Source organism: Aptenodytes forsteri, unplaced genomic scaffold (assembly GCF_000699145.1).
Source record: "Aptenodytes forsteri isolate BGI_AS27 unplaced genomic scaffold, ASM69914v1 Scaffold270, whole genome shotgun sequence".
Classification (NCBI taxonomy): domain Eukaryota; kingdom Metazoa; phylum Chordata; class Aves; order Sphenisciformes; family Spheniscidae; genus Aptenodytes; species Aptenodytes forsteri.
The window spans coordinates 2,345,038-2,358,556 of record NW_008794631.1 but is presented as its reverse complement, the minus strand read 5'-3'; the positions used below and the strand labels follow the sequence as shown (position 1 = coordinate 2,358,556).

The following is a 13,519-nucleotide window of genomic DNA, read 5'->3' as shown; positions in this document are numbered from 1 at the left end:
GGAAAGCTCCATACTTGTAGGCTTCTCTGCTCTTAATTGTCAGCAGCTATTTAATGTGCAAGGACCGTATTTACCCAGATTTAGAGGTAGCCTTGTCATCCTGTGCCGAGTTCTGCGCTACAATAGCTAGAAAAATTACTCCTCACACCAGGTAGTCCAAAGCAATGTCTACACAACAGCTGCAGAAATAAATGTAACATCCACACATCTTTATCATTCAAGGACTCGCAATGTTATGGCAATACCACTGTTTCTGTTCTTTAGACCACCATGCAAATTTCCCAAAATTTCTCAATTTTACTTGAATAGGTAAGCATTTGTTTTCCCATTCTGTAAGGGGAAGTATAAAGGATGTAAGAATTTTAAATTATCTGACCATACAGGCCACCTGTGATAGAGCCAAAAATATTGTGAATCCCTATAGTATGTTGAGAGGACCGTTTCTTTTGCAAAAGTATGGCATACTGTTGGAACCAGGAGTTTAAGTCTCTGTTAAGATATGGTCAACAACGAAAAATAAGTTGCCATCCAGCCATACATGCTGCACACTAAGACAGGAGAGCAGGACATCAACACTTGCAGAAAAAGCTGCTGCACACTATTAAAATAATATTTTGTGGAAAAGAGGCTCTCTGAAGCCACTTTTATAATTTTGAGGTTTTCCCCTGCAATTACTCTAAGGAATCTGCTGAGCTTCCCAAACCACCATCTTCTCCCTATTTCCTCAGCTCTACCCTTTCTTTTATTCCACAAGCCCTCCAGCTTGTCAGGCACAGGACAACTCCATGGTCCAGGAAAAAGACATATTAGCCTTTTTTTGCACTTACAAATAGCTTGTTGTTTGCACTACCACTGAAAGCCAACAGTGACAGGTTAACTAATTGTCACTGAAAACCATAGAATCACTCAAATCAAACCTTTTTTTTTCTTTCTTTCTTTTTCCTTAAACAAAAACAGTGCAAAAAAACCCCAAGTACTTGTTTCAGTATATATAGTTTTTTCCCCTGTGTACCAGTGCCCCTGTACTTGGTACTGGTGAGGCCGCACCTCAAATACTGTGTTGAGTTTTGGGCCCCTCACAACAAGAAGGACGTCGAGGTGCTGGAGCGTGTCCAGAGAAGGGCAACGAGGCTGGTGAGGGGTCTGGAGAACAAGTCTTACGAGGAGCGGCTGAGGGAACTGGGGTTGTTTAGCCTGCAGAAAAGGAGGCTCAGGGGAGACCTCATCGCTCTCTACAACTACCTGACAGGAGGTTGTAGCGAGGTGGGTGTCGGTCTCTTCTCCCAAATAACTAGCGATAGGACGAGAGGAAATGGCCTCAAGTTGCACCAGGGGAGGTTTAGATTGGATGTGAGGAAAAATTTCTTTACTGAAAGAGTGGTGAAACATTGGAACAGGCTGCCCAGGGAAGTGGTGGAGTCCCCATCCCTGGAGGTATTTAAAAGACGAGTAGATGAGGCACTTAGGGACATGGTTTAGTGGGCATGGTGGTGTTGGGTTCACGATTGGACTCGATCTTAGAGGTCTTTTCCAACCTTAATGATTCTATGATTCTATGATTCTCTGCAGATACACCTATACCTTTTCCTTTAGCATGGATATCCATTCCATGTAGCTTTCCCCTATGATTAGATCTAGACTGTAGACCCAGATCTACTTGGCTCTTCTGAAGATCAACAGCAGCAAATCAGCCAACTGATGTGAATTAACCAACTTCACTAGAGCAATGAAATGCCCACCTGTCCTAATCAGTGTTCAGCCTGCCCACAGCTATGCTCAAGTGAAGGGCATTTGGCAAATGATTGTTTTATTTAACAGGCCTGCCTGAACAGATACTAACCAGGGGCTTCCAGCTGTCTGAAATGCTGAAAGCCTGATGAACTTAAATTCCCGCAGCCACAGCTGTTCAAAGACTGATGGCACAGGGGTACTTGTAGCAAGATGACACAGTGAGATACCAGGCACGTTAACTGCTGCTAAAGGGAGTAGTAACCTCTTAAATTCAATGTCGCCTAAATGGACTGGAATTTGACATTTAAGAGTACAGGAGATTGGGTAGCCCTAGCATTGGAATGAGTAACACTTAATTTTAATTTCAAATCCTTGTGAATAAGTGTAAACATTTGCAAAAATGCTTCTCCCTCTTTTTATTGTACCTTGTCAAAGATGATTATAGCTGAGCTAGAGGCAAAAGCAAAATAGATTTAGGTGTTATAATTTAAAAAGCAGAACTCTGCTTCAAGAATCTGTGAGTGGGTGTTCAAATACTTTAACATAGCCTAAAAATATTGTTACACTGCAAGTCTAGCTACCTGGATCACTGATAACCACACAACTATCATTCCCATTGCCTCACTTAACAACACCAGCAGCCTTTCCCTCTTTTTTATTCCTGAACTAAAAGGGAAACAGCTACATGGTCCAGAGAGCTGCAGACAACAGTCAGGAAGGACCAAGGCTCATCTGGGTTTCTGTAGGTTATCTTGTGTTTGGTTGCGTGTACAGAAAGTTAGATCAGGTAAATAAGGTCACCCAAAATGGGTACGGTTTGTTAAGTGTTCAATGACAGCCCAACTGTGATCCCACTGAAATCTCTGAAGGTTTTACTGTTGACCTCAAATGGGCAGCTGGTACAGAGCAATGGAAATCCTGTTCTCTGTTGTGAAGTTAATAATTGCCTTTGAATTAATCATTCGAATGAATGTGAAAGGCACGGTCCAGGGAAGATACCCAGTCTCTGGTTTGTGATTCAGACACAAGGATAACGACGATAATCCTCTATGACTTCAGTTATTGCTTGAATCCTTGTCCTCAGATGCTGCAGCTTTTTCTGCCACTCAGTCAGGACGTTTTTGAATGTTTGATCTGCACTCCACTGTTTGTTCAATGAAACATGGTATGGCAGAGTAGGTTATAGTACTCTCAGCATAAATTTGGGCATCAACCACTTAACTCACATTAGCACAGCACACGCCTCAGCCATTTCCCTCCTTTCCATAACAGAGTTCCCATTCTAATCTTCCTTCCCATTTCCACAGAGTTCTCACCTTATACTGCTCATGGCCACACAGTCATCATTAATGATACCCTATGAGAAGCTAGCTGGATCATTAAATCCTCAACCTGACTCCCAGATCACTAAATTTAACTCCTAACAGTGAAGGTCTGGTTTACACTTTGAATTATCTCCCTTTGTCCCTATATTATGACTCTGTGACTATTTCCCAACCAGGCTTATCTAAGTGTTCCTCTCTGCATTGCTTTTCTGTTACTGTCAAATAGCCTGTGGCCTTGATCTCACCTCCACACTTAATCCCATGCAACACTGGGTCAAACGATGAGGCCTTATAAGGGGGTATCCTGTGCTTTCATTCAGCTGATAGCCATCCGCCACCGGTCTGTTCTCTTCCATGTAATGCCAGTCACGCCTACCTCTGCAAATAAGGCTTGGCTGCCTGGCTGAGAGCCAAGATTAAAGCAGGAACAGAAAGTGGTTGTTCCTGGATCTCAGACCTGCACCCTATACACATTCACCAAAAATCAAGTTCTTTTGAATGTCAGAATCAGAACTGAAATGCCAGCTCAGTTCCAAATGTCATGACATTATCCTTGACTACTTGTCAGGCAATATTGCAGCATGAAGTCCTTGTAACCCAAATATCCAGGAATAAACGGTACTTGGGCTGAATCTTCCAACTCTTTACCTAGTATTCAAGAACCATAATGGACAAAAAGCGGAGTGATAAAGAACTTGAAAATATTTGCATTAACATTTCTCTCCTCTGTGATTTCCTTTGCCATATGCATTTTCAGGGTTGAACCAGCCAGGACTGATGAATAGAGCCCCTTTTTAAGCTTTACTGTCTGCAACATGAAGGAAAATAAACCCTAAATCAGGAATAAGGAATGCCAGTACAATTTTCTCTCAGTCCTGTTCAGTCTGCTCCATCACCATGTAAGTCACTACATGCAACAAATTTCATAGCCACAGACGTTCCTTCTACATTATGCACCTTAGCTACCTATGTGAGGTATGGCATGCTCAGAGTGCCATCCTGTGACTGTGTGAAATACTGCACCATAGAAGTAAATTATTTTGATGTTTTGCTCTGCACCACCTACGATGATAGCAAATGCCCCCTTTTAATGATGAGAAGGGGATTTTTCCCTGCTAAGTGATCACAGATCATCATGAAACTGCATGCATTATGAACAGGATTTCCTATCTTCCTCCTCATTCCTACATATTTTGTCACGCATGTTTTTAATAATTCATATGGTCAAAGTCATGGTCAGATGGTGCCACATTACCAGATGTATCCCTTTGTTTTGTTCAAACTTGGGTCACTTACTTCAAATCTCAAGCCATACCTTTAGTTCCTAACCTTGCTGTGTGAAGCAAAAGGTGGAGGAGGAGCTATTAGTAAGGTTTAATTACATTTTTCATATGCTATTTCTAAGGCTTGACCCAAATCTCTTTGTAGCCACTGTAGTCAACTTCAGCTGGCTTTGCGACACTTACATTGTTATAACCTTTTATGCTTGAAACAATAGTAGGGCCACAAAGCCTTCCATTCTTTTAAATTTGCATCAACTCTGTTCAACAAGACTGAATTTCTGTAAGTGACTTTTCCAACTAAGTACTATGGCTCCTCAGTTTAGTACTGTAAATAAACTGTAATAACAGGGCAAAGATAATATGAGATTAAAAGACTTATTAAATGTGTTTATTTCTACAGTAGATATAGAAATCAACCAGTTAAAATAAAAAAGGCTACTACTTACGGGCAAATCGTGAAAGTGGTCGTGCATTTTTGTCACCTGTCTCGTTTGCAACTGAAAGGAGAAAATAGAGAAAAAGCATTCAAAAGTAAATGTTACATTAAGATTAATGATAATAGCAATTCTCATGCATAAAGGGAGAGAAGACTGTTCACAGTAACAGCAGTTGGATATATACACACAGATATATAATACTTTTTTTAATGACACCAAATATATTACTTTGCATGTTTGTCTGTCTGTATGGTTCAGTTTGGCCTTCAGAGTCAGGAGGGCACACCACAGGCACCTGCAAACATTCTCTGGTCCCACATAATAATTGAATCCTATAATTGCCCAACATTCAAGCACTAGCCATTAATAGTACATAGCAATATATGATCGCAGTCATCCTTACAAATTCTATTTTGTATTGGACTTTTTTCCAAGTCCTAAATAAAATGTCATTTTTCCCATTTGCATTAATAAGTATGGTAAGAAAAAAGTAAGATTATTCCACCTATGTAAGGAAATGCACTAGCAATTTTGGAAGCCCAGAGGATCATTTAATAGCAAATTAAATGAAATTTAAGGATCTGTGCAAAGGAATCCTCTGACATTTGGAACTGCATATAGATATCACCTAGGATAAAAACAACCCTGTACAAATCCTGCTTTTTTCTGCCTCAGATTCATACTGGCAATGCTCTCAACATTTCTGTGACCCAGCCGGTATGCAGTTAGTCAAGAGCATAAATGACTCTTTGGGGTTCTCACAATATTAAACTACAGCTGAAAAAAAGAGCAGAGTTATCAAGGAGAGGAATTACCACCCATGACTTTTTATTTTTTGTAGCTAGAATAATCATGAGGAACAGCATTGATGGGCACATAGGGAGGAGAGCATATTATAAGTGCACACAGAAACCTTGCCAATTATTTGCTTTCTTTAAAAATGCTGTTTTCTAGAGACAAGACCAAGCAAGCTAATAAATCCCACAAAAGGATGCAAAATATGACCAGAACTGAGACATACAGGTTCCTAGCAAGATAATGTCAACTAAACTATAACAGCCTTTTTGAAGCCAGAAAAGACTTCTGATGAAATTTAATTCTTCTGACAAGTCTTAAGGTTGTCAGTTTAAGCTTGGCTGTATTTAAGACCCATATCCAGTGTCACTCCAGCTTTCCCTACTCGCTCTCCAATCTTTACCTGTTGATTAAGGTGGCTCCAGCACTCATTGTAGTGAACAGAGGGACTCTAACAAATCACTGCCTCATTTTGCTCCCGTTAGCCAGTAGATGGTGCCCTTAAAACACTGGTGCCTCTCTATCAGCTTGGGGAACTCGCCAGGCTAGCCGGAGCGGGGGCCCTGAGGTCTCCCAGCTCCTACAAGACACCATTCCTTGATGGCTTGAGTCCATCACAGGTACCTGCAGCACAAACCCCAACCAAATTAGCCCTCCCGGGACATTGCATGCAGAGACACCGGAGTGACTGCACAGAGTTAGGCAGGTCCAGAGCAGTTCATAGTTTCAGAGTCAAATCTGGCACTGCTTGAGGTGGTGGCATGGTGAAGGAGAGGCAGCGGCATCCTCCATGGGACAGGGATCAAAAGGGATCAAAAGAGCTGGACCCAGTGAGATCAAAAACCAGAAAACACTGCTATAGCCAATATGTAAAGGTCAAGCAGCCAGGCTTTGTCTCTAACTCAGTGATGATGGCTTGCATGGGGTAGGCTGAGAGATTGCCTACCAGGCTGGTCCCTTCTGGGGTCCTAGGTATCTCTCCGTATTGCAGCAGAGCCCGGGTGAATTCATAACATGGACTGATGTCTAAGTTGGAACATCAAGTGAACTATTAGGTCAATGAGGAAAGAGCCTGCTGATGGCCTTTTAACTGCACTATTATCTGCTTTAGAATATTTCCCCCACTCTGGTGACAGACGGCACTCCCTGGTCACCAGGGGCTTCAGGTGCACACAAGGTCTCACCTTTGTGCCACCCTCCAGCTGGATGTTGCAAGAAGACTTTCGGAGCACTCCACCCACTCTGTGTTTGGGCAGCTCAACTCCCAGACTCACAGCATCCAACACAACAGGTGTCATTAACCCCCTCAAAAATAAACATTTTCCAATTCCAGGCTGCATAGGTTTGTTTTCAGTTGTCAGTGCTTTCCAAACATCAGATGGTGTCATATATAGAGTAATACCCTTCCATCCAAGCAGATATGCTTATTCTCCAGCCACACTCTGCCCTTGTACGCTGAAGTCTAGGCTGATTTTCATCTCCGACTGGATGAGACCACCAGCATGAAAACTGCAGATATTTACTTCATTCTCCCAAGTGGGTGGGACTTCATTCAGTTTCCATCCCACTATTTTTTTTTTTTTTTTTAATACTAAACCATGCACATTTGAAGTTATTTTCCATTCTAACCTGGAAGCAAATAAATCTTGGTGAAGGGTATAGCAACATGCAGGTAGCTTGTAAGTAACTTCTCTATAACAAAACAGCCAAGACAGGCAGGAGACGTCGTCCTGTGATCACCCCATTAGAGCAAAACATTCATGTGCTCTCTGTGCTCTCTTGTCCAAGTAGACAACAAAACACCAGGCCTAGCCAAATTTCTTCCATTTCAAAAGTATTATGTTGTATTGTAACTGCCTGGAAATCTCAAGAGCCTCTCACTGCAATTACAAAAATATCTCTATAGGCATGATCAGTTCTCTGATTAACATGGATCACTTAATATGCGAGTTCACTGCGTGCCCACTTCATGGGCAGGCTTCATTTTTTAATGTCTGCCCCGTTAAACTATTTCCTACAGCTTGCCACCTTTTTCTACAGAAGGTATCAATTTCACCAGTACGCCCCCTCAGCCAATTTAGCTTTCAAAGATCCTTTGTCAAACTTCTAGTACAATGCAAAGAAAAACATACCACTTCATAGTATTGACTCATCAAGACTGACAGACAATAGCACATCATCTATATTTTGCCATTAAGCAGCTGAGAGGCTGAAAAAAGAAAGTCAGGTATTTTTTACCCACCAGTAAACACATTCTTTCAAGGAGACTTCTTTTTTTTTAATCAGCCAAAGGGCAGATGAGTCTAACTATGTATTTCACGCTGCTAGTAAATTTGTCAGTGTTAGGAAGAGGAAAAGTACATTAGATAAGGTGAGAACACAGATATGTAGATAAATTTACATTGAACATACAATCTGAATAAACTCTTCTCTAACATTTTTCTTTTTCTTTTCTTTCTTTTCCCCTTCAATGCCACATATTTTGAACAGCATTCCTGTAAAAAAAATCTTTGGATTGCCCTAACGTATCATCTCCTGGTAATCTTTTCCTTTAAAACTCAGGTAGATAAGGTGAGAACACAGATATGTAGATAAATTTACATTGAACATACAATCTGAATAAACTCTTCTCTAACATTTTTCTTTTTCTTTTCTTTCTTTTCCCCTTCAATGCCACATATTTTGAACAGCATTCCTGTAAAAAAAATCTTTGGATTGCCCTAACGTATCATCTCCTGGTAATCTTTTCCTTTAAAACTCAGGAGAATAAAAGATGGCACTGCGACTGCTGAGACAACTGTGTCTGTCTACTTTTTACAGGCAAATCAAAGTAAGATCATCTCTGGAAACTCCAGCGGTTTTTGCTCTCAAAGACTATAATGCCATTATACGTTTTATAAACTTATCTAGCTCGATCTTAAAAGTAGCTTGGTTTTTATGCTTACCCATCTTATATTATGGACTTTGTCAGAACCTGACTGCAGTGTCAGTTATGACCTATCATTTAATTTGTGTCAGTTTATATCAATTTGTTCTTGCACCAGCAATCTCTTTAAGCTGAAGTATTTCTTTTTTCTGGTGCTTAATCCTCCTCTGACTTCAGCACAGAAAGACTGCATTTCCCCCTTCCATCATCATTTTGTGGACTAAACACACCATGATCATCTAGTTTTGCCTTACAGACTAGGTATCTTCATATCCCCTTCCCGTCTTTATTGAACCTCTTCAGTGTCAATTCATTTTCTCACAGGTACCGTATGCAAACATTGAGAGGCCTTATTCTTGCCTGGTCACACATTAGTTGTGTGCTGTGACACCCCCCTCATACAATTAACAGACTCTCAGATCATAGCAGAAGTTTTTGTTATTAAGTCCTCATCTGCATGATCTTTCACTCCGTACTACTTAATTTCAGCCCTTGTTGTTAGCCCCATCCTCTAGGTCACGTGGGTCTTACTGTGAGATAACTCAGATCCTCCCCTGTACTGGCAACGCTTTGTGTCGTCAGCAGCAATTATCAGCACTTTCCTTTTTTTCTGTGTCACAGTCATTAACAAAAAACCTACACAAGATCAATCCCACACAGGGATCTGAAGCACAACAGTACCAAAAGATGGCTCTCCTGGTGGCTTTCTGACCCATTTAGAAGCTAAGGTTCCTCATAAGAAAACCTATTCTTGGGGGATTTCGAGTCCAATAAGGAGATCAGAAAAGTCTCAGACCATACGAATAATGCTTCATAACGAGGCAAATTCTGCTTCTGAGAGTTTTTTACCAGCACTACATAAATTGCAAGCACAGGAACCGTGCAGCCAGTGCACACGTTACTGAGCCAGAGATTATTCAGGCCCCTCCAGAGTCAGTCACCCAGAGAGTTTTCTAGAGTGTTGAATGCCAGTTCCACACAGGAAACGCCAGCAACTTAATATGATTTGAAATGCTCGTGCTGTAAACATCAACAGTACAGGCGATATAAACACACCCTATGAAACAAATCAGTAGGGTCACAAAGTTACAAGAATATGCAGCAACCTTTTGCTGATAAAAAATATTGGATGACTTGACTGTCTCTTTGGACTTAAGATTCTAGTTAGTTACTACAATTAAGTAATAAATCAATTACACGGATGGAAAAGGCACAATAGGCGTCTCTTGGATATAACCTGAAGATCACAAAACACATTTAAAACAAGACCTATGTTTCAAAATACTTCTGGAAGGCAGGAAACAGCAATCTTCACTTACAGGTAATAACCAAGAGGCACATGCCATGCAGCATTTCCTGAAATAACTCCTAATGGATTTTTGTTGCTGCTGTTTGCCTGGCAACGACAATGTACACCAAACATTGTCCTTCTTCATTAACTGGGAGAGGAACACCATACGCAACTGATGATTCATTTTCCTTACGAAAGGATCCTTACACTGTAGGTTATTTGCATCTGTGATAGGAAAGCTACTTCTGCAGCGGAAAACACTGTTCCCTCAGACAACTGAACATAGTTGCTGCCTCACTCTGAAGGGATTCTGACTCCATGCACAGATTTCGGAGCTTCTGCGTCTCATCGACAGCCACAGAAATGCTTTCAGAAGGGCAAAGTGTACCCAGGGGAATTGTAACAGAGAAATAGGTGCAAAATATCTGTGTGAAAAGAAGCAAAACTATTCCATACTCTACTGAGCATCAGCCAAATTTTATTTAGAGGCAGATACAAACACTGAACTTGCAAACTCTGGCCCTATTGGCACCTAAAGACTGGAGGGGCCCTGATGCTGGGTTTTGGACATGAAGGAAAATAGGAGCAAACACCAGCAACCGCCTGGACCAAAACCACCTTCCTTGCACCAAGGCCCATGTAAAACATATTTCTAACCTCAAAACTGAGACGCAATCTTGTGTGGTCTGTTCAAACTATTAACATATGTTCTGTAGACTGAATATCCCCCAGCACTCCAAGTTCACAGAACAAATGGCTCTGGTCACACAAGCTCCAAGCTGCTCTCATCCCCAACCTCCACCATGCCAGTCTTCAGAGTACAAAAAGCACAGCCCCTTTGCCTCCCTGGCCATACACACATACATATGCCTCTGGCACACCCAGTCACCAACAGTGTGTGATGGACCCATAATTGCTTGCTAAGAGCCTGAAAATGGCTACCAGAAAAGTTGTGAATCAGGAGATAATGGAAGAGGAACTATATAGATATATAAAACTTCTCCACTGCAAGATGATGAAGCTACCTTAACTTTTGTCTTCTGGAATATGACTTTTTTTTTAACCTGGAAATGTCTGGGCTGATTTTCTACATTTAGCTGAGATTTCTTACTTCTGGTAGGTCTAACAGATTGCCCGTTGTAGCAAACCCACTCACATCTTTCTCCTGAGGGTACCTATACATCTGGAAAGCTTGGTCTAGGTCATATATTTCTGTGCAATGAATCTAAGACAGATAGATGGAAATAATAAACCATGGAATTTTTAGAACAGGATTCTGCCCATGTGGGCTACCATGTCTTCCAGCTCACTTCCATTAGAAAATACATCATATAAACAATAGCATAGTGACCAGACACATGAAAGTGGTATCAGATGTGGTCTCAAGACATTCTCCTGACTGGCATACCCTTGCCCACCAGCAATCCTTTGTCTTTGAGCTTCTTCACCCACTCTTCCATTGCTCATCGTGCTCCCCTCAACTTGTAGCACTTGAGTGGAAGTACAGCCATCACTGAGTGAGCCCAAGCACGTTTGTCTCCCTCTAACACTGCACCCCTTACCCTTTTTTCGTTATACTTCCACTATACAAAGACCCAGGTACGTTCCTGCATAGCTGACAGGCCATTCTCCCCATCTAGAAGCAAGGATGCAGAAAAAAAATCAAGTGTTTCTGCCATTTCCTATATTACTCCATAAGCAATTGCTGTCATAGGATGCCCAGATACTCGAGTCTGACTAGGGCAGACTGGAATATGGAGGAAATCCGAGCGAAAATATGCATAAGCTTCTTACTTCAGTACTTTCCTTGAGATACCTGGTTTCTTTTCTCTCCACTCTCCACTCTTTTTGAGCCTGGAAAAGTTATCTCTTTCCAGCAGAAGAATGGGAAACATCTGGCCCTGGCCTTGATCATCTAATCCAAGAGGCATGTCCCCCATCACAAGGCTCTAAAAAATAAGCTGATCACCCTGCACTTCTGGCCACCACCTGAGACAGACCACTGGACTGCACATGCCTTAGTCTGGCTCAGTTCAGCAGCTCTTGTGGTTTTTAAATACTGGCTTGTCACTCAGTTATAGCCCTTATATATAGTCACCGATTATGATATGGTTACACATCAAGTCATATCACTCCAAAACTAGCACCCTTGTGCAGGTGGACCCTAAAAGTGTAACAGCCCCGATTTCAAGTCCTTTGCGAGTCAGCAGAAATGATCCGTTTTCCTCAGGGACACCAGGTCAAGTCCTGAGAAAGAAGCATACACTTTACTGAATCAAGCTCACAACTTCAGGCGTTGACTTCAAACACTGAACATCAAGTAACAGAATACAGACAGCTGCCTGTACACCCCTGTGACACTGCCAAGTCACTATCTGTTTCATAGCTCTAGATAATGGGATAATGTCTAAACAAATTTCAGTAGTTTGTCTAAACAAATTTCAGACTCACAGTAGAGGTATTTAATTAATGGTTCAAAGCTGCGTCAGGGGAGGTTCAGACTTGACATGAGGAAGCATTTCTTTACCAAGAGGGTAGTCAAACCCTGGAAGAGGCTTCCTGGAGAGGCGGTCGATGTCTGAACTCTGTCAGTGTTTGAGACGCATTTGGACAACGCCTTTAATACCATGCTTGAACTTTTGGTCAGCCCTGAAGTGGTCAGGCAGTTGGACTAGATGATGAGTGTAGGTCCCTTCCAACTCAACGATTCTATTCTATTCTATTCTATTCTATTCTATTCTATTCTATTCTATTCTATTCTATTCTTCCCTTCCCTTCCCTTCCCTCCCCTCCCTTCCCCTCCCCTCCCCTTCTTGCCTTCTCTTCTCCTTCCTACCTCTTTTTTTTCCTTACCAGTACATGCTGAGGAAATCTCTGATGACATTTCTTCCCAGCCCTGCACTAGTGGATGGCACTGAATACCCATAACCATGTCCCAGCCTAGGCATTGGCTCTGTCACTTTGTGGGAAGAAGGCACGGCGGTGAGAGCTGTGGATCGTCTCGAGATAATTGGACCATATGAACAAATTTGTAAAAAGCAAGTGTGAAGTGCAGTTTTTGAAAGCCGCCTGTGTTCATCCAGTTGAGCTGCGTTTCCAATCTCTGATGACATTTCTTCCCAGCCCTGCACTAGTGGATGGCACTGAATACCCATAACCATGTCCCAGCCTAGGGATTGGCTCCGTCACATTGTGGGAAGGAGGCAGGTACCTTCTGATGGGGGTGAGAGCTCTGTATCGTCTCGATTGGACCATCTGCACAAATTTGCAAAAAAGAAAGTGTGAAGTGCGGTTTTTGAGTGTCTTCTGTGTCCATCCAGTTGAGCTGGGTTTCCACAGGATGGCAAAACCCCACATCTCTGACACTAGTAAGGCTCAAAGATCAAGCCCTCAGTGTGAAGCAGGACATGCTCCTCAACTAAATGGTTGCAAATCTTTTTGAGGTGAGCAATACCTGTTCATTATCTGTGGATTTTCTTTTTCTCCTTGTACTCATTTTTAGAAATGCCTGAGCTGTTTCCCTTAGAAAAACATGGTAAAACAAAAGAGCCTGAGAAGAGCAGTATTCCATCAGAGAGAAGGTCCATCCGGCCCAATACTCGGTCTACAAAGTGGCCAACCATCAATGTCTGAAGGAGAGCATATGAGCAGTGCAAGTCCACTTCTGTCGGGGTCCTGGGGGTGCTCATAGGCCTCAATGGCTGGGACCGGCCTCCCCCGGGACCCCCACC

General features: G+C 42.1%; 1 protein-coding gene across 1 annotated transcript in view; it reads right to left on the bottom strand.

Moving 5' to 3' along the window:
* The window catches only part of PDE1C (phosphodiesterase 1C), a 348,343-nt gene that overhangs the window by 289,893 nt on the left and 44,931 nt on the right, over nucleotides 1-13,519 (bottom strand). The window contains exon 2 of the mRNA XM_009273482.2: nucleotides 4,786-4,836. Coding sequence (XP_009271757.1) covers nucleotides 4,786-4,836 — 51 coding nt within the window. The remainder of the gene's footprint in view (nucleotides 1-4,785; nucleotides 4,837-13,519) is intronic.